We start from the raw sequence: 25304 nt of genomic DNA, 5'->3' as shown, positions 1-25304 counted from the left end.
AGGACAAAAGGCTTCCCACTGCTAGAGTTAAGGGTGAGATGGGATATTAGGATGGAATTCTTCCCTGTGAGAGTGGTGAGGCACTGGTATACGCTGTCCAGGAAGCTGTGGCTGCCCTATCCCTGGAAGTGTCCAGGTTGGATGGGGCTTGGAGCAACCTGGGATAACTTAAGGTGTACCTGTCACGGCAGGGGATTGGAAATGGAAGATCTTTGTGATTCTGTGATTTCTCAAAGCAATTTATAACACAAAGACGTCTCAGCTCTACCGGCTGAAATTGGCTGCTCTTTGAACAGCCTTTTGAACAGACCACACTTCCTGACCTAAAAGAGAGACAGACTCAAAATTCAGAACTCCTTCCTGGGTTCTGCTACTAATTTGACATCCAAGCATGGCTGAGTGCAAATGAAGGCTGGATTAATAATGTTTAAGGCTCATTTCAAAGATGACATTACATTTGCATAGATCATAAAGTAGCACAAAGCTTGTGTGTGGTGATGCCATGATGCACCACAGCTGTGTATTCCCAGCTTGCACAGGCTGGGGGAGAAAAAAAGCACAACCAAACCTCACAACAAGCCAGGTATGAAGAGTAAGGAAAGGAGACACTAAAAATTGTCCTCTGAAGTGACAGGCTTTGAACAAAAGCATTGTGCTCTTTTTGCTTTAAATTGGGACTTCCTTCCCAGAACAGAACACAACAGAACAAAATTGACCAGACGTGAATATTTGCTTTGTCAAAAGTTAATTGCAATATTTAATATTATTATTTAACGACACAGAAAATGTTATGCTGGTATTCATTATTGTTTCTTAATTGCTTTAAATACAAATTTGTCTTCATAGTAGCCTTATGAGAATTATCTCCACTATATACATGAGAAATAGAATCATAATAAGATCATTTTCCCAAAGGCAGTTTGTTTAATTGGCAAATGCTTCTTTTTTCACCCTACTTTCTCTCTTCTCTTTCTAATGTTAGAGAGGAAAAAGGAAAACATGAAGATTCTGGGGTTTAACAACATGATTTAGCATTTGGAATTAGGCTAATTTAAACCATCAGCTAATTTGACTAATTTGGAACAATCTCTTTAGTTAGTCTCTTATACCATGCCCATTGATAAATATACCACAAAATTATTAAGCGTTTACATAAAACCAAAGAAACATATGCTCTCATTAATTCAAAACAATCCCCACCATCCAAAGCCATTGGAGGAGTTCTCTTATTAAACATCCCCATTCCCTTCTTTGGAAGAAAACAAAGAAAAACTAAAAAAAAACCAAAACAAAAAAACAAAAAAACAAAAAAAAAAAAAAACCAAACAAACAACAAAAAACCAACAACAACAACAACAACAACATGGAACTTTCACAACAATACTTAAACCAATTAACCAGTTACATTCCATTTTGCATCAGAAGCAGAACTGAAGCTTTTCAAAGAAACTTTACTAATATATTATTCAAAAGCAGAAAATTCAAGATTTCAAGATTTTCATTCATGACCACAGGTTTTTTTAGTTTGGCTAAGATTGGAGGATGAAAGTCAAAGTAAAACTCACTGGTGAAAAACTACGCAAGCACAGGGTGACATTCTGTAATACAAATAGTAAAGTAGCAAACACAGTTTTTTAATAGTGACCTCCCCATGAATTATCTCTTAAATAATCTCACCCATTTCATAGCAAAACAAACCGAAAAGTTGTTTGGGGAGCCTCACTGAGGCATCCCAGCTCACCTTTGAGAGAAGAAATGGTTCTGCTTATCCTGGTCTCTTGCTCTGCCCCCCCAGCACCACTTCCTCCTACAGACCCTTCATGCATTTATTAAAAATGAGGTACCATGACAATAGTTTTGATGCAAATTTCTTTTTTTTTAAGTGCTGAGATGAGGGGAAGGAGAGCAAAGAGCATCTACTGTATATGGGTTCATTACCATTAGCTTCACTGATAGTTTATCCTGTTTCCTAATGAAAGCAAAAAACCCCCACCGTGTCTCTATTAAAAAGCCATCAGATTTGGTATCCTGGTGACACTTTAAAGAGCACATTATGTGGGAAAACAAAATAAACATTTACCCTGGCAAATGGAAGTGAATTTGGGTTTTGACATACTTGGCAGGAAGGTAGAATTATATTCATGTCAAGTATGCAGAAAAACTAATATAATATTTAAATATTTGCTTAAGTAATATAGAATTTAAACCAATGTTACATTAGAAGTAACATTTTTGTGAAATATTTTAAAGTTTTTCAATATTGGACATGCCATGAAAGTAATACTTTCAGCTGAAATTTCAGCCTTCTGCAGCCTTTGTTACACGCTCCCTTCACTTGCAAGGTGGGAAAGAGTCCTCATCATCCACTGACAAGTTTTTATTTATATTTCCAAGACAAAGGCAGTTCTTGTGCTGATGGTTTAAACTGATAATGAATATATGTAGCTTTCCAAGAAACAACCCTGGAGAATCTGAATCTTACAAATATTGATATAATGAGCTAATGTTAACACCACCTCAGCTCAACCTTACAGCAGACTTCTACTATTCCATAGATGTGTGTGATTATTTTAAACATCCTTTAGTTTGCAACAAGACTTCATTCATTGAAGAGAGATCTTTATATCATTCAGAAAGTACCTGAATGCCAATGACCTCTGAAATTCTCAACTACACTCAATAATGTAGCACTAATTAATAAATAAAGCTGGCTATGGGATGCTAGTTTTAGTTCCAAAAGTAAGGATTTTGATGTACTGTCTAAATATAAAACTACTGGACTTTCCTTTTTCTAAATATGAATTCATATTAGCTGCACACACCCACAAAAATAACTTTTACCAGTGCATCACAACTATAACTATGAAATTTCAGGTAGAATATTCTGATTTACTAAGAGTATTTAAAAATATGTATTTATGATTCTACAGTTTATTCTATTCCTTTCATTTATTCTATCTATGATTCCATAATTTAAGAAAAAGCTTTGCCTAATTTTACCTCATTTGGAGGCACATGTGTAAATTAGAAAATATCTTGAAGCATTTTTAAATTGCCATAATATTATAAAATTCAGAGCAACAGCACCAGTCTTCAGTGTAATTGCACACTGTAGATTTACATAAATTTACATCCCTTTAAAATAATTCATTTAAATGAAACTTGATTTGTAAATTTAATTGTGAACTATTAAAGTAACTACTGGGATTTTCAGTTTTTCTAAATCAGCACAGCCCCTCTGAGCCCCATCATAACAGAGAAGTCACTGCTTTATTTCTAATCGCCAATTAAAAGTGACCTAAAGAGTATTCAGACTGTCAGAAAATTTTTTAAAAAGCAAATTTGGGGAATTTTATTTTTCATCTTCCTAATTTGCAGTGTCTGATACAAAAATTTTTATCCTGCATTAATAATGGCTCTTGAATATAATATTCATTCAATCAGTCTGTAAAAAGAAATAAACATCAGGACACAATTCCCTGTACACATTCTTAAAATTGCTTACAGTGAAAAGAATCCCTTCCAAAGGAGTTAGCACCTTTCAATTCAGCATGCAAAATATTTAGTCAATTCCAGAAGGGGAAAAGAGATACCATATAGGAAAAATTCTTCTTTTTTTTTTTTTTATTTTTTGGTTCTACTTTTATGCTGCAGTTGGTTTCTTATAGGTAGAAAGCTTTGAATTCAAGAACTTTGCAAGAGTTCTTCCTAAAAAAAAAAGCCTCAGCTTTAATTCCTGTTTAAAATCAGCTATATAAATATTAAACATATGCCACAGTTAAGATTGATATTCCTATTGATGGTCAATGAAAGCTTTGTAAATTAATGTGAAAATGAAAATTATTTCGTTTTTGAAATGTCAAAAACAATGTTCAAATTTCTAGGGATTTCTGACATCTATTTAGATTTTTCCTGGATATCTAGGCTAACTGAAATGGAGCATTAGGGAGTTTTAGGGCGGTGGAGAGGTTCCAAAGTGAATCAAAGATCTATGAAAAAAAGAAAGTTTAAATAGTAACATAGCCCTACTCAGAAAAATGCAAAAAACATTTTCAGTTCAAAATATTACAATAAAAGATTAAACACCATTAGGATGCAAAGAACAGTATCTTTAATACTAAGATTCTGTGGCACAGCTTGGAAGGTTGAAGTGTATTTAGAATTAAAGGTGTAGCAACATGAACAGCCACGGTCTGGCATCAATTACTTGACTGTGTTGTTAGAAGTTGCTGTAGACTCTCATGCCATTACACAGCCTGGAGAAAAATTACTCTTCAGTGGTGGTATCTTGAATTTTTCAGGTTTTCTGAATTTTTCTGACTTTCTTTGAGTCAAATTTAGCATTTCTCAAAGATGCCAGTGTCTTTGCAGCATTTTTCTCTCTTTCTTTAAAATACAGCTCAGGGTACCAAGGCACAAGAGCCATCTCACCAATGCATTCCTCTAAATTCTGGAAGGAGAAATCAGATCTCCAGCCTTGAGGTATGTCAAGAGTTAACTTCCCTTTTAAGAAGGGTGTGATTAGTAGCTGGAAATCTGCCTGACTTTAGTACATCTGAGGATGCCATTACAATTTTCAGATATAAAATAATTGGCTGATGATACGAGCTGACAGCTAATACATCTACAATAAACACCAAAAAAAGTTATTTCCAAGCGGATGTAGGGAACGTGTTCCGTTTCCAGACTGTTTGATATGGTCTGTGTAAGGAGCGAGGGCTCAATACCAGATGCTGGATGTTCTACAAGCTTTTTCTGCAGATGTCTGCAGCCTGAGAAAATCAACAGTCCTTTGAATAACACCCCCAGTAAAAGCATCTTCTTGTCAGAGTCGCTGTATGATATAGGATATGGATCCCACACAAGTGGATGAACTGATTTTAAATAATACCATCTGACAATGGGGGAGAAAAAACTCTCAGTAGGTCTGACAAAGTCCTGGAAATGGCTGTTAGCCTTGGGAAATAAAATCCAGCCCCCTGACAGAGACTACCCGTCCTTCTTTTGTTTGATCAAATGGAAACCCAAACTTAATGATTGCTTCCGAAATGCCGGAGGCAAAGTTTCAACAGCACTTAAACACTGCTACCAAGGAATCCCTGTCCCTGCCCCTCACATGTGCCACTCAAAAGCAGAGTGTGGAAAAGATGTTAAGGAATTATCTGAGAATAAAATACATGCATCAGTATATTTTTTTGTATGCACACACAATACAGACACCAAAGAAGATCCTGTGTTCTTCCTTATGCCAAAGAAATTCCAAAAGCCTGCCACTACCTGCATAAAAAAGTTAAAAGAGCTACCTCTGAACATATAGACCCACACATTCAACTGTGGCCCCCTACCTCACCAAGATCTTTCTGAATTCAAATGAAATATTATCTAAAATTTCCTCTCTATCCAAAATCAGTATTTTTGCTAGTGACAGTATATTATGATCTTGTCCTCCATGAAAATTTAAGTCAAGTTGTAGATGTACTTTGTCAAGGTAAAGAGGGTGCAATGGCTAATTTCTGTCATGTTTTAAAGTTATTGTAATGCAAATCCCAGATTATTAAAAGGCACAAATGCTGATTACAAGAATATCTGTAAGAATAAACTCTGCATATGCACTCCATGCACTCCTTTATGTAAGGGAACTACCTGAAAATGAGATCTGCCACTGTTTTTCCTGATTATCCAAATTAAAAGAACCTTTTCTGACCCATTTAATGAAAGAGTATACCTGACTAGGTATCCACAATTTTTACAAAGATGGGAGAGCAGAAAGAAAGACTTGAGAGGACGAAATTTAAAGTTTGAGGGGCTAAAGACCCAAATGGAATCATGCTGCCTTGGGTCAAGAGAATAAACTATGGCAGCATATAACCCGTGCTGTTCTGTAGGAATGTTGTGGGTCCTTTTTCTGGTGGATTGGGAGTGGATGCATCTCCCATTTTAAAACACGCAGAGCTTAATTGTATTTTAGGATTTCAACAGACACTTAGGAAGCTTAAATCTTGCTGCTCCTGGTTCCTTTGCTGCAGCAGATGTGTGAAGTTCTCCCCAAGTGTAATTTTGTACAGCCGCCAGATCATATTCTTACGGAAGAATACAGCAAGCAACATTATAGATAAAATAAACCACAGCGACCGAGACAAAATGAAAGACAGAAAACCCTGTTCCTTATGTACATAAAACATCTATTCCAGGAAATACCAGCAGCTACAGATTACAGAAAGTGCAGAAACTGGAAAGTCCAATTATATGCTACCTAGATTTTTAAACAGTTCTTAGAAATCTGAGATGGTTTGTCATCTATTTGCTTTATAAAAGCTCTTCTATTTCCACCCCACCAGCCATTTTAATATCTGAAATGGGAAACTTGAGTGCAGGATCACAGAATGGTAGAATAATTTAATCCAAAAAAGTTTTGGACCTTCCAGAGATCTCTAGTTTGACTCTGCTCAAAAAAAGGACCAATTAGATCAAGTGGTTTAGCACCTTGATCAGCCAAGTTTGAGATCTCTCCAAAGATGGAAACTTCCTCATCCTCTCTGGCCAATCAGTTCCAATCTTTGACCAGGACTGCTTTTCTCCTATCAGGTATCAGTTCAAATTATGTCCTTTGCCATGCACATCCAAACACAGTCTGGCTCCATCTCCTCCTGTCGTTAGTTAGAAATTTCCCTTTTGCCTCCTCTTTTTCAGGCTGAGCAAGTTTTTGCCTCTCAGTCATTCATCATATGCACCCCCTCTATTTCTTGGTGATCTTCTGCTTCAGTATTTCAAAGTCCTTCTTGTACTTGGAGGGAGCACAAAATAGGCCACAGATTCCAAATGTGGTCCCACAAGTGCCAGATCAGGGGTAGTCATTGTTTCCCTTGAACTGCTGGCAACCTCTGCTGACACAGCCCAGCACGTGGCTGCCCCACACGCTGTATCCTTGCATGGGGTTACAGCATCCACATTTACTATTGCTGACCTTTGTGTCAGCCTATTTCTCCAGCCTGTCAACAAGGTCCTTGTGAATGCCAGGCCTGCTTTCCACACATTTGACTGCTCTGGATCGTGACTCAGTATTTATTTGCCATGCAATGAATTACTGCTTTTATTTAGTTTATAAGATCCAGCAGCTAATCATGTCTGAGTTGAATGCATAAAGAGAATCACAGAATCACAGAATAGTTTGGATTGAAAAGGACCTTAAAGATCCGTGGTTCCAACCCCCTGCCATGGGCAGGGACACTTTCCACTATCCGAGGCTGCTCAGGGCCCCATGCAACCTGGCTGTGGACACTTCCAGGGATAGGGACGACTTTCCTGGGCAACCTGTACCAGTGTCTCACCACCCTCACAGTAAAGAGTTTTCTTCCTCATATGTAATCTTAATCTTGACTCTGTCAGTTTGTGCTTCAAGAAAATGCAGTGCAAGGGGAGGCAACTGCTCTGGTTCTGAAATGTCCTGTACTCACTTTAGTTCCTTCCTGTTAATTTATATAGAAAACTGATGAAAGTAAAATCACATTAACCTGCATACCTTGTATTTTTCATGAACTTGTGTTCTTATTCTTACTCTCAGAACTAAAATCACATTCCCTATGAAAAAATCTGCCATAGGGTCCTATCTTAGGGATAGCCTGTCATGTTACAAGGGCAGCTTGTAGTTACAAGTCCTATCAGAATGAGTTTTAAAGCAAAAAAATGCTGGTATTTCTCATTCCCTAGGAAACAATGTGTTTACTATTGGATTACCTTGATGACCTTCACTGTAGCAATAGATCCTTTGACTTTCCTCATGATATCTGAACTTGAGTGTGAATATAGGTGGGAAAGTTTGGCCCCTTGTGGCTTTACAAATGCGAACAAAAAATGACAACATTTGACCATAGTATCTGGGTAATAGGTAACCAAATCTTGTGAAATTCTGGATTTTGGTCTGGAATTCACTGAAAGGAAGATGACCATGTGGAGATAGAGACTATTGAGTGAATCAAGTGATTCTCAATTTTTTCCTTAAATGCCTGCGGTTCATGAAATCCTCTCTGACTTCAATGAAATAGTAACATTCACAAAATCCTATGTGAATGAAATCAAATACTATGGACAACATAGCCCAGGAACCAGCAAACTGACCTCTTTATTTCCGAGGAGTAAAACTGCACTAGTCTTGGATAATACTGTGGTCAGATGGAAAAACAAAAAAATAAAATGCCAAACGAAAATTAGAAACAGAAAAAGAAGAATTAAATATACAAAAGGAGAGACAGACAAATGTCTGTTTTGCCCAAGTTCCAACAGCAGCAAGGTATGATCAGTATAACTACAGAACTAGCTTATGATAATTGTTTCTTCAACAGTCATACAGCACCCAGTGATCTGTAGCTCAAGCACTTCTTTAACCAAATGCAACATCTTTGTATTCAATAACTCTCTATAGATTTCTTCCCCCACTTTAAGTGGTGCAACTCAATAGATCTGAGCTCATTTTGGCTATATTTAGCTGGAGTGCAGCCTGAAAACTACTTCCAATGCTCCTTGATGCTGTCTGTGTGCTGCAGACTGGCTGGAGAGGCTCTGATGACACACAGTTTGCTCAGACTGCTGTTAGAGGGCAAATTCCAGTTAGAAAGAAAAGGATTCTCAGTCATTTTGTGGGAGGTATTTGCAGGGTAAACCCATGGGCCTGATTCAAAGCAGGTTTTAGTTCCTGGCTGGAGTTTAATACAGGGAAAGACAGTGCTAATCCTTTAGTGGACATACAGGGTAAGGAAAGGGAAAAGGGTTTCTCTGCTCTACCTGTGATGTCTAGAAATAGCAGAAAAATTAACCTTCAGATGAATGAGTCTGGCACAGCCTTAGGCCAAGGGTCTTGCATCAGCCTTCTACGGATGAAGCAGAAAAAATTCCTTTCCTTCTTATTGGCTTCTGAGTGTTCTCTCCTCTCTGTTAAACCCAGGACCTTGCCTGTTACACCTCAGACCATTCTCTTCTGCAGCAGCTGAAAAAGAAGAACACCCTCAACTCCCCTCTATTTCATGCCATAGAGAGCCTTCCTCTATTGTCTTCATATGTTAGAAGGTATTATTTTCTTCCACAGAAAGATTTTTGTGATTTGAAACTTTAAACGGAAGGAAAGAGAAATTCAGGGGTGTCCGGGAGCTTGGTCACACAGTGGCTCAGTGGCTGACAACCCAAGGTGCTCCTGCCTACGGAGTTTTCCAGACGAGTGAGAGAAGCAAGTGGTTGTGAAGATTTCTGCCAAAAATACAGGGTCTCTGTGCTGAGATTTCAGTCTCACTATTCACGACAGTGTCAGAAAATCTCTTCCTTGCAACAAATAAGAAGTAGGAAGCTTATAGAATAATACTGTGTTTGAAATTCTTATTAACTTATGTTACAACTCCATGGGTTTTTGAGTTTTCTGAATCCTGTGCAAAACATCTTAAAAATGGTTTTATGCAAGTGACGGGTTCCTTCTGAAAAACTTGAGAGGACAGAACTATTCTCAGTGTAGACCTGGTCAACATCTCAACATAAGAAATAAACAGTTGTTGTTTCCTCTTCATTTAGAAAGGACCTCAATATTAGGCTCAGTGGAACTTAAAGACAGCAATCTGCTACATAGAAGTTCAAAGATCTGAAAAAATAACTTCCACCCTAAAGTATCTGAGTTACAGCCTGTCTTGTAGACAAGATTTACATTATTGTACCTCTAAACAACTTCAAAAATACAAATCGCTATTAGCACAAATTTAATTACTTTAAATTACAAGAGTTTCAATAACCTCCTACCAATGGGACCAATGTCAGACTTCAGCATCAATCCTTGCTCCCAATTCTCCAAAGTTTATATAAAAAATAACTCTGTTGTGAGTACCAATACAGGGTGATTAGTAGAGCTAAGCAACATGTTAAACATGTTAAAATACACTCAGAAGGAGAATGTTTTGGTAGTCTTGTATTTGGCTCCTAATCAAATGCTCCATGGAAATACTGTTTATAAGCATGTGTGTCTACATTTAATCACAGATATAAATAATATATATATAAAGTTTCCTTCCAAAATTTGAGACACAGCCATTTGGTTGTCAAAACTACAACAGCCCCGGATCTTCCTCTTCCTCAGAGAAAGCAAATAGTGGCAAAAAATACTCAAAGAACTAGAAGACAGAAAAGCAAATAACACCTTTCCCTCCAGCAAAACTGCCTAGATTTGCAGTATGAGCAACATTCATTAAAATGCTCAAAAACCCCATGACGGAAGATCCAAACAAACAGGCCACTCTATGTAACCATAGCAAGCAACCCCAATGTGAGAAAAAGCCAATAATGTTAGATTTAGCAGTGTAAAAATTTGATTGATACTGGCTGTGACAAGTAATCTTTTCCACTCAGGGGCTTTTTCCCATTCCAAAGAGAATGGCACAACATTTACAGCCATATAGATAATAATGAAAAATTGTTCCTGTTTATTTCTGTTTACTTTTAACCAATTCAATCACTGCCCAAGAGAAACAGTGCTTTCCCACTATCCCAAACATTCCTAAGCAATGTGTAATCAGAGAAACCATTAATACCACCAGGCTTATTTTTATACCAAATAATGCTTACAGATAATTTCATGCCAAAACAGCAAATTTAGAGTTGAGTAGCTACCAGTTGTGCTTTGCGCTCATCTGGAAACACTGCATGGACTGATGCAGTGGAATTAATTCCTTCTATAATTGCATTCCTTCCATTTTGCAGTATTGAAAAAAAAACAAAAAACCAACCAACCCCATTGCCTACAGAAAAAAATAAGTGGGTTTTGTTGATTGATGTTTCATCTATGTTCTTTTTAATCTTGGCATCTGTGTAAATCAAAACCAGTAGACAGCATATAGGGAGCCGGTGTGACCCTAAAGTCTATTTCATATCATCATTACAGGTTTTTTTTTTTTTATATCAAGGTCCCACAACACACACAGATCTTGAGTCTCTAACAAGAATCATCCTGGAGGCACTGGAAGTACTTTTCTTAACACCTGATGAAGTACACTTTAATGTAACTTTCTAGGAATAAAAATTGGTAAAAAAAAATATTTCTACCTCTGATCTAAGAAATTAACTTCCCCCTGGATTGTTTCCCTCTCATTTCTGAGTACAGAAGCCAGCCTAAGTTTCTGGAATGTTTAAATTTTTAGGCAGGTACCACTAAGTGAAATTCAGCCCAACTTGTGGAAGTGATGAACAGAGCTCTCAAAACAGCTTAAGAGAATGGGAAAATGAGATCCTGGTCTTGCTTTCCTCACTGTACCAGGACTTGTGTCCTTGGGCAGGAACTTTCCCACTCCTCTTTGAGTAGGTTATTTAGCCACTAGAAATCCTTTTCTGCTCTGACTTGTCCAGGACTCATGGATGAGGATGCTACTGGTTTGCATTTAGGGCTGCAATTATTTAGTCCATAAAAAATGTGAGATTTAAGGGATTTAATGTTATGGCTCGTCCTTCTGTCCTGCCACTGGCATCCCTTTGCCCATATTTGACAATGTTTGGTAAAGAACAGCACAAAAACCCCACAGGGATTACACTATCAAATCTTATCCAAGGATACATTATTTCCTAACGCGTAGCTGTTAAAATCAAAGGTTTAAAATCAGTAAACTGTGATTCTAAAAAGCAACAATTTATTTGATTTGGGCACAATATTGTGAGATAAGAGAAGCCAGCACTCAACTAAATCCAAAGATTCTGTCCCAAAATACAGATTTTGTCAACATCAATCTGATTTCAGCAAGGAAGTCAAAAATAATTCTTTGAAAAGAAAAATAGGTATATTATCAAAATTGGAGAGCAAAAGAGACATGGACTGAGAATTGATGCTTAGTAAAAGAAAACTTCTTAGTTTGTCTTTCAGCATGCACTTTCTATTAAGTGTGTGCTGTCCCTATTTTTCATATGGGCCTTAAATCAGATACTCACTAAAGAGTAATGACCCCCCCTCCCCAGCACTTTCACTGGCTTAATTGTGGCTGGTGAAATGAGCACAGTGGTACTAAAAGGTTTCAGAGTTCCTCCTCAATCACTTCCTTCTTATTTTCTCTGTACATATTTTCCAAATTTGCACAATGAATTTGAGAACTTCAACACCATCTTTCAGATCCACCCTGAAAAGAAGAGCTCACAGTTGTTTACTTCTGATTTATGCCCTCCAATTTTCTCTCTCAATTAAAGGACCCCAAGTCCACATCCTGTGTCCAAGGGCAATCACCACAGAGCAACCTCTGTCCATGCTAATGCTGTCCTAGGAGACTTGTCACATCCAAATGATGTGGTGGGGAGAGCTCCTGGCCTCTGCTGCCTCCCAGGAGTTTACAGTCACAGAAAGGTTTGGGTTGGAAGGGACCTTTAAAGGCCACATAGTCCCTGTGCCCTGCAAGGAACAGGGATATTTTCCAGCAGACGAGATTGCTCAGAATCCCTTCCAACCTCACACTGAATGGTTCTGGGCAACCTGTGCCAGTGCCTCACACCCTCATCATAAAAAGCTTCTTCCTTATGTCTAAACTAAATCAACCCTCCTTTAGTTTAAAACCATTCCTCTTTGTCCTGGCACTCCAAAAGTCCCTCTCCAGCTCTCCTGAAGCCCCTTCAGGCTCTGGAAGAGGCTCTAAGGTCTCCCTGGAGCCTTCTCCAGGGTGGACACCCCCAGCTCTCCCAGCCTGGCTCCAGAGGAAAGGTGCTCCAGCCCTCTGAGCATCTTCATGGTCTCCTCTGGACCTGCTCCAACAGCTCCTTGTTTTCCTGTGTTGAGGACGCCAGAGTTGGACATTGTTTGGGACAACATGACCTGGCTCAGGTGAAAGTGTGAACACTCAGACATTGATGACGATATTCCAGCAGGAAGGAATCTTCTTGGTCACTGTGTAGTTTAATAATTTACGGTAAGTCCAATATATTTCTAAGACTGAAACAGAGTGAACTCCCAGAGCACAATTCCCTGTACCTCAAGATGCAGTCTGGTGTGTTCAAGGGTCTTGTGCAAATACAAATTAAGTCTGTCTCAAAAAAGACAAACTTAAACAGGAGTACTTAAAAGAATGTTAATCACTATATATTCTGCCTACACTTTAATGCCATTCACCATCTTTTGCACAGAACCCATTGCATTGCTGTGAGCTTTAGAGATTTCCCACTAAGACAAGAATACTGGTGAGCAGCACCAAAAAAAATTACATCCACAATGAGCCTCCTACAATAAAAAATAAGTATCTGTAGTTTTTAAAGATCAATTCAGCAATTGAATTGATATTTAAATATCAATTCAGTAATTCATAGGACAGTAGACCTTAAATCATAGAATCGAAAGATAGTTTGTGTTGAAAGGAACCTTAAAGATCATCTAGTTCCAGCCCCCCTGCAAAAGAATCAGAAAGTAGGGATTTAACTTAGTTTTTTACCATTTTGCTGGCTTCAAGCCTGCTTTAAGGTAGTCTGTTCTTGCAGGGATGTTATTTTCCCTCCACTGTTTATTCAAACTTGCAATGTACTATGAAAGCATTATGGTAGCTACTGCAACTGAATTATTGCCATATAACATGTGAGTGTTGGAAATGTATCCTTAAACTAGCAGTCAGAGTGACAGATGAATGGTGTTTCCCCTAATTCTATGGGAACAGAAGTGAAACAGAGCACTCACAGCATGATGCTCTAGGAATTCTTTTGTGTGTCAGTCCAGACTTCTGATGGGAAGACTTTTTTTTGGGGGGGAGAGAGCATTAAAGCTATAAAACAAATGATAAAAAATTAGTATTTACAGAATGAGAGAGATGTCAGCTTTGCAGTGACGTTGACTGAAGTTTTTAAATAACTACACTTGATTTAATGACGTGACACGGAGAATGTGATAGTGGTTCTCACAGAAAAAAAAAGCAGCAGAACTGAAGTTACCATTCACAAAATTACAGCCAAACCTGCAGTTGGTTTAACTATGGTCAGGAACCTGAGAAGTTCAGAGGAGCAACATAAGGACACAAGCACCTAAAACTCCAAGTCTACTCAAACTGCAAAATAAGGAAACATTCAAATATTTTAAATGAACAGGGCCCTTTCTGCCCCACCAATTCAGCCACATCCCCACAGGAATACCACCTCTCCTCTCTAAATGATTTTTAAGAGACAGAGGAAAGCCAAATAGCCATCCTCTTGCAAGGTGTCAGTTACTGTGGGTTCTGCCACAGAACAGGCAAAGGAAGGGAAGTTGAATTCCCGAGCACCACCAGCTCTGGCTATTCCACAGCCCAACCTGTGCAATAAAAAAGGAGTGTGGGTAGATTGCCATCACATATGTTATTCTCAAGAGACTGGCACACATTATGCAGACCAGCTCTATGATCCCTCTCTCCTTCCCATGCACAGTTCAGTTACATCCAGGAATGGGAATCACTTTTTCATCTAGAAATGTTTTACTCTGAGGAGCAGCTCTGGTGCAGCAGTAGCTGTCTCAGGAGGGCAGGATAGGAACTGCCATGAAGTGAGACAGAGGTGCTATTCCAGTTTTTATTTTGTTTTGATTTTTGCCAATACAGTTGACTGGTTTGCCTCTATTTAATGCTATTATTGCAGTTTATATAAAAAGTCATCTTATCACAATGTATTGATAAAATAATAATGTGTTATGATTATTTTAGTAGCGTGAAATCTGTTCTTAATTTCTGCCCTGTAGAAAGAGTATTTTAAGAGTATTCTACCTTGGATCAATGTCCCTTTGCACATTGCTGGTATTACTTTACTGTTCCAGAGACATTCCCTTTGCTTCAAATTAAAATCATGGGATACATCAGTAAATTCTATAGACAATCCTAGATGAGTGTCCTTTGCTTTTAATATGACAATGCTGGTGGCTGTATTTCAGTCAAAGAAGTGTAGAATTGTTTGTTCTCCTTTGGTAATGTCCCGAAGTGGCTCAGAGCTTCCCTGACTCCTCTGTGGTACAGATATGGAATGGACCTCACAGCACTGCAGGCAACAACATGAAGGCTTAGCTCTAATTTTATGAAATGCTTTAGAAGAAATGAGTATAAACAATATTTGCATTTTGTATCATAACTGAAACCATACTGCTAAACAATCATTTCCTGTTTAGCCCATAATGACATCAGAAATATATGTTTATCATCTACTCTGGACAGCTTAGCATGATTTTGGCCCAAGGCAAAGTGGAACTGAAATCATTTACGGTTGCCCAAACCAAGATAACCACACATTTCTGAGGTAATTGATACCTAAAAGGAACACTGCCCTTAGATTGAAGTTCATGATTTAAGTACACTAATTCCTTAAAAAAACCCTGTTAAATTGTCTATTGGATTTCCTCCAGAATTTAGTGTGGACTAAACAATCTACTGAAGAAAGAACATGTGATACAGGAGATTAGCCCATCCACTAACTCTTCCTTTAGGAATGGATCACATTTCCTACTATCTTTGCTTCCTTTCCACTCACCTCGAAGTGACAAGAAAATCCCAAACAAAACAAAGCCAAAAATACATTAAAAATTTTGAGTAGCATGTTTCAAACAGTCTTTCATGTTTTGTCATTAGATTTAGAGACTAATAAGAAAGCAAACAGACAGTACTGGCTTAATATCTGTATATAATTCATCAACATATTCTAAAATAAGACCTTGACTCTTTTTTTTTTTTTTTAACATAGAAACAGGTCAAGAGTTCACAAAATGTAATGAAGTCAAGCAACAGAGAGAAGAATTACTTTTTATATTTAATTCACACATGCACTACCATTCATGGATTACAGTGTAGTGATAAAACGCAAAACATATAGTCAGATGAAAGGCGAATGTTTGATTACAGACACACATTCCTTGACAGACAAACAGAGATTCAGATTGGTCATTGTCTACAACAGAGAACTTCATTCTTTTATCAACTTAAGAAGTTCTTTAGACCTGAAAAATACTATACTGGAAGAACAGAAGAGAGTGCAAAGTCAAGCACACAACCCATTCATTAAGAAGAACGCTGTTATCCATTTCTGTGTGTACAAGCTCAAAGGATTTGCCTGCCTTTATGCAAAACACAACATTTTGCATAAACAAATAAGTAAGAGGTTAAAGAAGAGAAACCATCAGTTTCCAAAATACAAACAGTGGTTGGATACAACTGTTCAATGACACAGATTCTCAGCTGGGGGGAAATGGGACTTGTTCCTGATCAAATTCTTACAGAGAAGTGGTTCTTCATTAGGTTTTGATTTCATCCCATTGCAGGGCAGAAAGGAGCAGAAAGCAGATTGGAAATGCCAGAGTTCTGAAAAGAGGCTCCATTAAGAAGAAAGAAAGTAGATTTACAACTAGCACAGGATAAAAATTCCATTATTTCTTAAAATTTTCCATGAAATCCTGAAAGGGAAATGAAGCCTAATAGCCAAATATTAAATACAAAAATATTACCAAACACATGAGCCATCTCAGCATTGAAAGGGAACTCAAACCAAAGCCCCCAGCTTCCAGCACTGAAAAGGTATAGAAAACACTCTACAAATATCAAATTTCCAACAGTCCTGTCCACTATGTAGTTGTCTGAAAATGGATGGAAATTGGCTCAAATACTCCTCTGGAATTGTGAGTGTGCTCCCAGTACAATTTTGCTCTTGACATCCAGTTGCCTACAGAAAACATTAGGAAGAATTGAGCAACTGAGCATGAAGATGGGTGAAGGACTCTTCCCTGCATTCACTGTGGACCAGATTACCAAAAAGACAGGGTAGTCCTGCCCACCCACAGAAAATTAGTCAAAAACTCAGACTTCCACGCCAACACAGCTACACTGCTTCTCAGTCCCACCTAGCTTTATGGAGGTCATGTAGCACTGCATTTTTTACTGTAGATAAAATTTTTCATAACTACATAATACAGAAAATAGGACTCAAAAGGATGGAGAGAAGAGTTTATACTCAAGCATGTTTGCACAGAATATTTTAATTTAATGTGTAAGCTGTGTTATATGAACACATACCATATATGTTATATGGTATTGAAACAATTTGCTAAGAAGATAAATAATAAGGAAGGAAAACACTGTTGTGAAAAATGTGCATGGAATTTGTATAAAAAGAATTTTCTTTCTACAGGAAAGAAATACAAATACACAGCAGACAGAAAGATCCATAACTACCATTCTGTAATCTTCCTTCTCAGCATGTGTGCCTAGATATCAAGAAACATTTGAAAGAATATGAATAATATGGAAATAGGATTTCTTTAGACCATCTGGGCAAAAGAAAAAACATGTAACAATGATTTAATATGCAGCATGAGAAAGGCATCAGACCAGCATGATGTATTAAATGTTTCAGTTTCTCTGCTGGGTATCAGTAAGGGGAAAGAATTACCTCCATGCGCTCCTGCTTGACATCATCAATCTCATCATCTTCAAACATGGCCAAGAGCTCTCCAGTCTGGTCAATGGAGTTGAGAAAGTCCTGGGCCAGCTTCTGCCGCTTGTTGGTGTTATTGCTGTTGAATTTGTCTTCACAAAGACAAGCAAAGAACAACAAACTTAACCTATTTGTCTTCTTCAAACATCACTCAGAGTGACACAGTTTAGAACCAGCACTGAGCAGAAAAGGCCTGTTCTTATTGTGCCCCTCACACAAGCTGTACTACCTGAACAAGGTGATGACACTGCTCTGCCCCAGTAAGAGCAAAACATCATTTAGTATTTTTAGTATAACCAAGTAGTTTTTCATGATCTAGAGAAAACTAATCTGCTGCCCGTACATCATTACTTCTCACCAAAGAATCCACAGTGGACACAGCTCTAGGAGGAAACAACCCCTCTTTGGTAGAAAGAACTTGAGTCACAGAGCAAAATATATTGAGGAAATGTTCTTCCCTGAACACATGCAGAACATCCTCATTACCTACAGCCTCAAGCAAACTCTAACATGACCACTAAGATGCAATTCCAAAGGTAATGGACCATTGCTCTCTGCAGTAAAACCTGGATAATGCTGGCAAGATGATCTCTGTTGTTCTAAACAGCAGAACACCTATAAAGGCATTAAAATCACAAAAGAAAATTAACGGCTTTAATTACCAAAGCTTACTAGAAAAGGCATTCTTTAATTCCAGGATAAACTGCATTTAGGAAACTTTTCATGAACATCTAAAAGGCTTAAAAGAATTGTTTATTTGCTTTAAGTAGTGACACAAGCTAAAGTATTAAAACCCAAAAGCTGCCAGGTAAGAAGCTGTACTGCCAAATTGCTTGCACACACAAAACATGAAAATAAAATGCCACAGGCAAATTAAATCTCAAATGAGCTGACAAAAACTTCTCCACAGCTTGATGAAGTCAAAGCAAGAAGTACAATGTTTACCTAGCATCAATGTGGATGCTCAGAGGAACCAAACACAAGGAATTCATTGTATGGGAAAAAAATAATTAAAGGCTCTGAGAAAGGAAGTAAGTTTAATACAGAAAATTGTGTATGGACATTGCTAGATATTATAGCAGTATGGTAAGGTTTAGATTTGCTATGATAAGTTTTAACTTAACTTTTTACAATGGAAATGTTAGTTCTAATATCAATATAAATCAACAAAATTTTAAACCAGGAAACTATGTGGCATAAATTAATATATATTTAATTCAAAGAGCTTTTCCTTTAAATGCATTGGTTATAAAAACTGTGACTTCCTCAAGGAACGCAGAAACAAAAGTGTTTCCCATTATTTGAACTAGAAATTTAAAGTATAAAATGTTAAACCACACTGAAAAAAACACCCACATCATATATTAATATTCAGTAACTTCAGATTATAAGGGTATATTTTTTTAAAGCATGTCAAAAATATCACTATCAAAACCTTTTGATAATAATTTAACAAATGTCCATTCAATTGCAGGTGGTGCATTTAAAATACAGATGCTGAAATCAATAACCCTTTAATCAGGACCAGTTTCTTACTTCAACAGAGCTCTGACATTAAAGTCTTACTGTTCATCTGGATGGTAAATGCAAATGCTTACATATTTCAAATGGAAAAGCAGAGATTTTCAGCAAAATTCCTCTAAAGAGACTATTTTTACTATTTTTGTGTCTCTATCAAGCCAGACATTAATACTTTGCATTGAACTCTTCAACACTTTTACAAGACATCAAGCCTCTCCCAAATTAATTTCTTTTTTTTCTACCTTCAAGGAGGTCATCTTCTTCTATTCCTTTGACAATTTTAGATTTGTAGTCTCGAAAAAACATGTATTTAAGTAGCCTTCGAAGCTTCTTCTATGAGAAAAAAATACATTTATATTAATGACTATTACTATTTCTTATTTAATAAACTTTGTAACACACAAACATACAAACGTGTAGCACATTATTCAGTAAATATAATCTTTAAAATATTTGTCATTTAAATTCTGCAGAAAATCCACAGATAGAAAGTACCTCAGAACAGTAGCAAATCCATATTAAATATTATTTATTTGAGCTCTTTGTTACATTGCTATGAGATAGAAATGAGTTTGACTTTCAGAAAGAATAAATTCATATACTGGGCTTCTTTATGGAACTCCACAATGTTTGCTTACTTTGGAAACTCTAGGCTAGAAATGCACATTTCCATGAACTTTGACTCCATATCAACCACTGTTTTCGGAACAGCCTTACAGCTTTTATCAGATAAAGAAACTGCAATTTATTTTCATGTTTTAGTGGAGTTTAATTTTGAAATATTTTTGTTCATTAAGTTTCACCTGTCAAATGAGGAAAGGAAAACAAAGGAGAGAAAAGGGTGAGAGCAAGAGGGAAACTAAGGAGAAAAATGACATAAAGGAAGAACAAATAATGTAATTTAAAACAGTTGAAATTTTAATAATTATTAAATTTGAGGAAAGAAAATTATTTTTTCCCTTGTAGACCTCCTGTATTCACTATCCAGACAAAGCAAGGCCATACCTAAATTTGGAGATTTTAGTGGGATAAAACATAGGAAAAATATTATGAAATAAAATAAAGAGGATTTATAGACAGTCTAAATAACAAAACTGTAAGGATCACATTGTAAAATGTCACATTGACACCCTTCATAACCAGGGTGAAATTAGAATGATTGATTTTTAATTAAAGGGACCTAAAATATAGGGATCGATATTTATATCTTATTAAGAAATTGTTTTTAGCTCTAAGGTACATTATCTACCCTAAAGCTTTGTAAAAAAAAAAAAAAAAAAAAAAAAAAGATAATTGAAGCTACAGGAAAAAAACAATTATTCAATTATTATTTCAGATATTGCAGAATGATTATGATATGCTCAATCAAATACAATTGCAGAACAGCTATACTTTTAAAAAAAAGGTATTCATGAGGATGGATTCCTTTACACAGGTTAAGAAAACACTTGAAAACACAAAAACAGCTGCCTACATAAAGTAAGAAATTTCTGTCTAATTACTGTACCTTATCTTTGCGCATTAAGAACAGGAGATCTTCAGCAGAGATGACTCGAGCCCCTCTCATCTGAGAAACTTCAGCTGCTTGCTGCAACTAAAATAAATTAATAAATTAGGATGGCCTTTTCAGTGTTAAAAACTTCATTCACTGGGGTTTGTTTTAAATAAATTCAGATAATATTTTGCATGGTTGTCCATAGCAAAATACAAGCTGTGCACTAAAACACAAGCTGGGAGTCTCAAAGGTGTCACTCACTTGAGTCTTGTTTGCCAAGAAGTGAATAACAATTTTATGAAAAGCCTGGAAGACCTTTGACAAATCTCAACAAAAAGCTTTTTTGTTTATATTTAAAATGATTGCTTTTAAAAAGTCCTGTTGCCATTTTTTTTTCTTCTCTTAGCACAGAAAATGAACATATAATTCTCTCAGGCAATGTAAAAATGCCAAATTCTTGCCATAGCACTTTATCTGCAACTGTGGAAGGACGGCTGATCCCTCTCCCAATTTTTTAGAATAACAAATATTAATTTTAAACAGCTTACCTAAGTATTTTTTGAAAGAAACTCTACCCCTACTTGACTTAGCATTAGTACAAACCAGACTCACATGAAGAACTTTTTTAGGAATGCTCTTATTTCTTTTGGGAGAAAGAAAATGAATTGATAGGCAACACCGACTCTACTAATGAAGGAATTGAAAAATCTTATTGAACAGAACAGGCCATTCAGCTGTGAAAGTAATAAAGATGGGACTGAGCAAGGAATGACACAAAAACTGGTAAGAGGTGACCAAAGGAGCGTGAAGCAATAGACTGCCCTCACATCCGTTGTGACAGAGCCTACAAAGGCCCCAAACTCCTCAAATTGTGCTGTAAAGAGCAAAAATCTCTTTGTAAAGGACTAAGTACATCAGCTCTCAGTAAGTGCAGAAAATTGGGGTTTTTGCAGAAAACCAGAACAGGTTTAGCAACCTGGTAACCTCGATTATCTGCACAGCTGATGCTTCTCAAAGTACTGGGCTAAGGAGGTTCAACCCAAATACTCAAAAAGAGTCAGTGGGATTCGCTCCTTTCACCTCACAAGCCTTTTGTTCTGGCTTGTGAGGTGAAAGGAGCAAATGCCACCATCATCATGGAATCACAGAATGGGCTGGAAAGAATTTTTAAAGACTATCTAGTCCAACCCCCTGTAACAAGCAGGGACCTTCAGCTAGACCAGGTTGCTCAGAGCCCCATCCAGTCTGACCCAGAATTTTTCCAGTGATGGGGAATCCATCACCTCTGTGGACAAGCAGTTTCAGCACAAAACATAATGCTGTATCGACTGAGATAGAAGGGATGCTTCACACTTTATCCTCTAAATTAGAAAACATAATCCAAAAAGCAAGATTTAAGTGTAAGTTTTTTTGCCCTTAGCCTTGTTAACCTTCTGATGGAAAATGGACAGTGAGCACAGCACAAAAGTCATCAAAAGAAGAGACACCTTCAAAAATTCTTGATATGAAAATTCATACACACCTGTAACATGATCAATACACAGCAATTTAATTTATGTTCAAATAGTTCTATATTCTTCTTTAGAAATGCATGAATGCACCTGAAAATAATTTAAAGAAATCCTATCCTTCATACTCACACTAGCAATGGTTTCACTCAGTATCACTGGCTGAATAAGTATATTATTAATCTGAGCTCCCATGCTGCTATGACTTGAAATAGGCCTATTCAGAAGTTAAAAAGATCAACAAAAACAGTAGCTGTTTCTAATATCCAAAGAAGAGGAAAGGAGGGGGGGAAGTTTTCATTTTGGCAAGTGTTCAGTGGGCAAAAGATTCAGTCCATAAATCATAATACTGGACTGCATTAATTTTTTTCCACACTAATCGCATGCACACAAAACATTAACTATATCTGGTATGCACAACACAAAAAATACTGCGTGAAGAGGTTCAGATTTTCCCCCTGGAACCCTCTCTTGGCCCTTGCAGTCACCGAGACCAGAGAGATTTCAGGAATTCAGAAGTCACAGTAACATAATCTCACTTGAAAAATGTAAGAATGTGAAAAATGATAGCTCTATTTTTTGGCATAAGCAAAACTGTTTCTTATTCTGATTAGTTTGAGGGCACGCAAGCTACTTATGTTTCTAACATAAAATATAAAGAGTTGGATAAAAAAAAAAAATTACCAAGAACGAGCCAATATTCCTCTCTGGTGTAAATCTATTGCAGCTAATGGATTTATGCCAAGGCCGACTTTGGCCCCACTGAGCTTAAAAGTGTTAGAAAACCTGACCTTAGCATGGTGATAACACAACACAGCTTTCCCAAATATCATGTAAAACAATGGCAGAAATATCCAAAGGGAAAGCACGCCCTGGTTCCTAAACATGCACAAGGATGATCTCTTGCTCCTTCCAATCCAAACCATTCCATGACTCTCTAAGACATAAAGTTCAGGTATGTTAATTTCCATGTGTAGCTGAAATACCTTATTTTTCCAAATTATAAACATGTGACAACGACATTTATAGCAAAGGTTGTGTGTGAGCTGCTTGCAGGAGCCTTGTGATGTAGGAAGGGAGAATAAAGAGCAAAGGCCAAATTCATGTCCCATTTGCATCTAAGCAAATCCTGAATAACACTGTTTACTTTAATGGAGTTATTCTGGGCTAAACACAAGATCAAAATCTGGAATAATATTCTCAGTTTCTACCAAAACAATGAAAACTTTATTCTCGTATTGCCTCGACTCTGCATCTATTTTATTTTAAGGAATGGACACACAGCATTTAATTTCTTTGGCTTTAAGAAAGCAAAGTATGAAAATAATTACTTCCTGTACAGTTATAAAATATGGATTATTTATTCAAACAGACCATAATGAGTTATGCATTGGTACACGTATTTACCTGGGAAACCAGGGTATGCTCAGGTAAATATGTATCCAAGCAATTAAATAAAAATTACGTCCCACACAGCCGAGGCTGGGGGAAGATGTATTTATAGTTCAACACACACATAATTGACTCATTCAAACCACAACGTGAGTGCTTTGCTATAATTAGTATTATAACAAACTGTCTTATTTGACTGTCCCAGAGTTGCCATTAATATGCAATAAGCCCAATTCCTGAATTTCTGGAGCTGAAGGCCCTGTTGAGTCATTATGTGATGAAGGGGGATTTCAGGAAGCCGTGCCAAAGAACCAATCCATCTCGGAGCACCCGAGCATTTGTCATTCCAGAAAAGCCTTCTCAGCTCTCTGAAATCAGGAGGTGCCTCACCCCTGGCTGCAGTGGGAGCACGGAGGGTTTCATTCAGGGAGCAGCACTGCCTGTGACTCCAGATGAGGGGTGGGATAGAAATGCTGCAGGAACTGTTCATACATGAGGTTACCACACGGCAAGGGAGCAATTATGACAAGAATTTCCCACCATCTCCCTTCTCCAAGCCTCAGTGCCAGACACAGAATTTGGGGCTGCAGAAGTTCCAACATACTCACTTCTCTTAATTTTTTTAGCTTTCAAATTAGGTCCACGTTACAAAATATTTTGTTTGGGATGATATTGAAGAACAGCAAACAATCTAAATTACTCAGCTTTTTTAAGAAAAACAGACTAAATTCCCTAATACCAGCAAACAATGTCTGAGACCTCATAGTCTGAATATATTTTTTATTACAGCAGAATTATGAACCCCTGAAAGTGAAGTTTAAATAACGGAAGTGTTGAAATGATTTTAACTATAGGAGCGCAAATAGCTCTGTTAATAATTAGGAGTTTATGAAAAATAAGTGTATTTTACAATTTTTCGCATTACAAAGAAGGTAGTATATACAGTAACTATATTTTAAAGCCTAAGAAGAAATGGCTGGGGAATAATATTTTAAAATGTAATCATGGGTTTAATGACTTTATGAAGTTAACTTTCTTGGCAGGATGAACTGAAGTATGTTAACAGTCACCTTACAGCTATTTTCTTTTTGCAACTTCTGCAAATTATAGATTTGTTGAAAGGAGTATTCATTCTCCTGTGACAGAAGCACAGTTACTTCAATGGGACTGTCTGCTTTTTTTCTTTCTTCCAGAATTATTTTTTCTTCCACTACCTCCAAAGTCAACAATCACCAATACTTCTTCTACAAAACCGTCTTGATGGACAAACAGACAAAAAGCTGGAAAACAAACATACCGTGTTGTGACATAATCCTTCCAGTTAAACTGCAGGACAGAGCTGGAATGGTGATGTTTGCATGCCTTGGAACTGCTGGGAGCCAAGAATAATGCTGCAGGAGCTACGATTTTGTTTTCATTATACAAGAAAATTCACCTGGGTGAATTTTTTTTGAGAGGCAGGAAGGTTGTTGTGTTATTAAATATGCATTAAAATGTCCCATTTTCTCACCTTTTCTAAGAAAAACCACACTCCTATAAAATTACCAAATAATATTCTGAATTAAGATAGAGTGCTGTAAATACATTCCAGAGCATCCTGATACTTTTATGAAGGCAACTAAATAGAAAAGGCAAATACAGGGTTTCACCTCAATCTTTCTATGTAATATCTCACATACTACTAATGGTGACACCTGAGCTTCTTATTCTAACACACAAAGAGGGAAACACTGAATTTGTTTCCAAAACTCAGCAAAGGGATGTGCTTTATGCACTTAGCACATCGTGGGAGATAATTACATTATGGAGCCCATTAGAGCACCCTCACAGGCAACGTTTCAGGATCACTGCACAAGGGTTCACCAGTATGACTGAATCATCACAAGCTGTTTAAAACAAAAAAAGGTCCATCTGCACATTAAAAGACGATCAATTTTCTTTTTAACAGGTACTCAGTTTCAAATGTAACT

At 37.1% G+C, this 25304-nt stretch overlaps 1 protein-coding gene across 4 annotated transcripts in view; it reads right to left on the bottom strand.

Moving 5' to 3' along the window:
- SUPT3H (SPT3 homolog, SAGA and STAGA complex component) overlaps window positions 1–25304 on the bottom strand; it is a 256384-nt gene that overhangs the window by 64974 nt on the left and 166106 nt on the right. For all 4 annotated transcript variants that reach the window (XM_041480946.1, XM_041480945.1, XM_041480947.1 and 1 more), the window contains exons 4-6: window positions 20447–20533; window positions 19182–19272; window positions 17374–17510 (exon numbers count right to left, since the gene is read on the bottom strand). In XM_041480946.1, the coding sequence (XP_041336880.1) occupies window positions 17374–17510; window positions 19182–19272; window positions 20447–20533 (315 nt within the window). The remainder of the gene's footprint in view (window positions 1–17373; window positions 17511–19181; window positions 19273–20446; window positions 20534–25304) is intronic.

The sequence above is a fragment of the Pyrgilauda ruficollis genome, unplaced genomic scaffold (genome assembly GCF_017590135.1).
Source record: "Pyrgilauda ruficollis isolate IOZ18807 unplaced genomic scaffold, ASM1759013v1 scaffold54, whole genome shotgun sequence".
In the NCBI taxonomy this organism is placed as follows: domain Eukaryota; kingdom Metazoa; phylum Chordata; class Aves; order Passeriformes; family Passeridae; genus Pyrgilauda; species Pyrgilauda ruficollis.
Note: the sequence above shows the minus strand (reverse complement) of the source record. Positions and strands in the feature narration are given on the sequence as shown.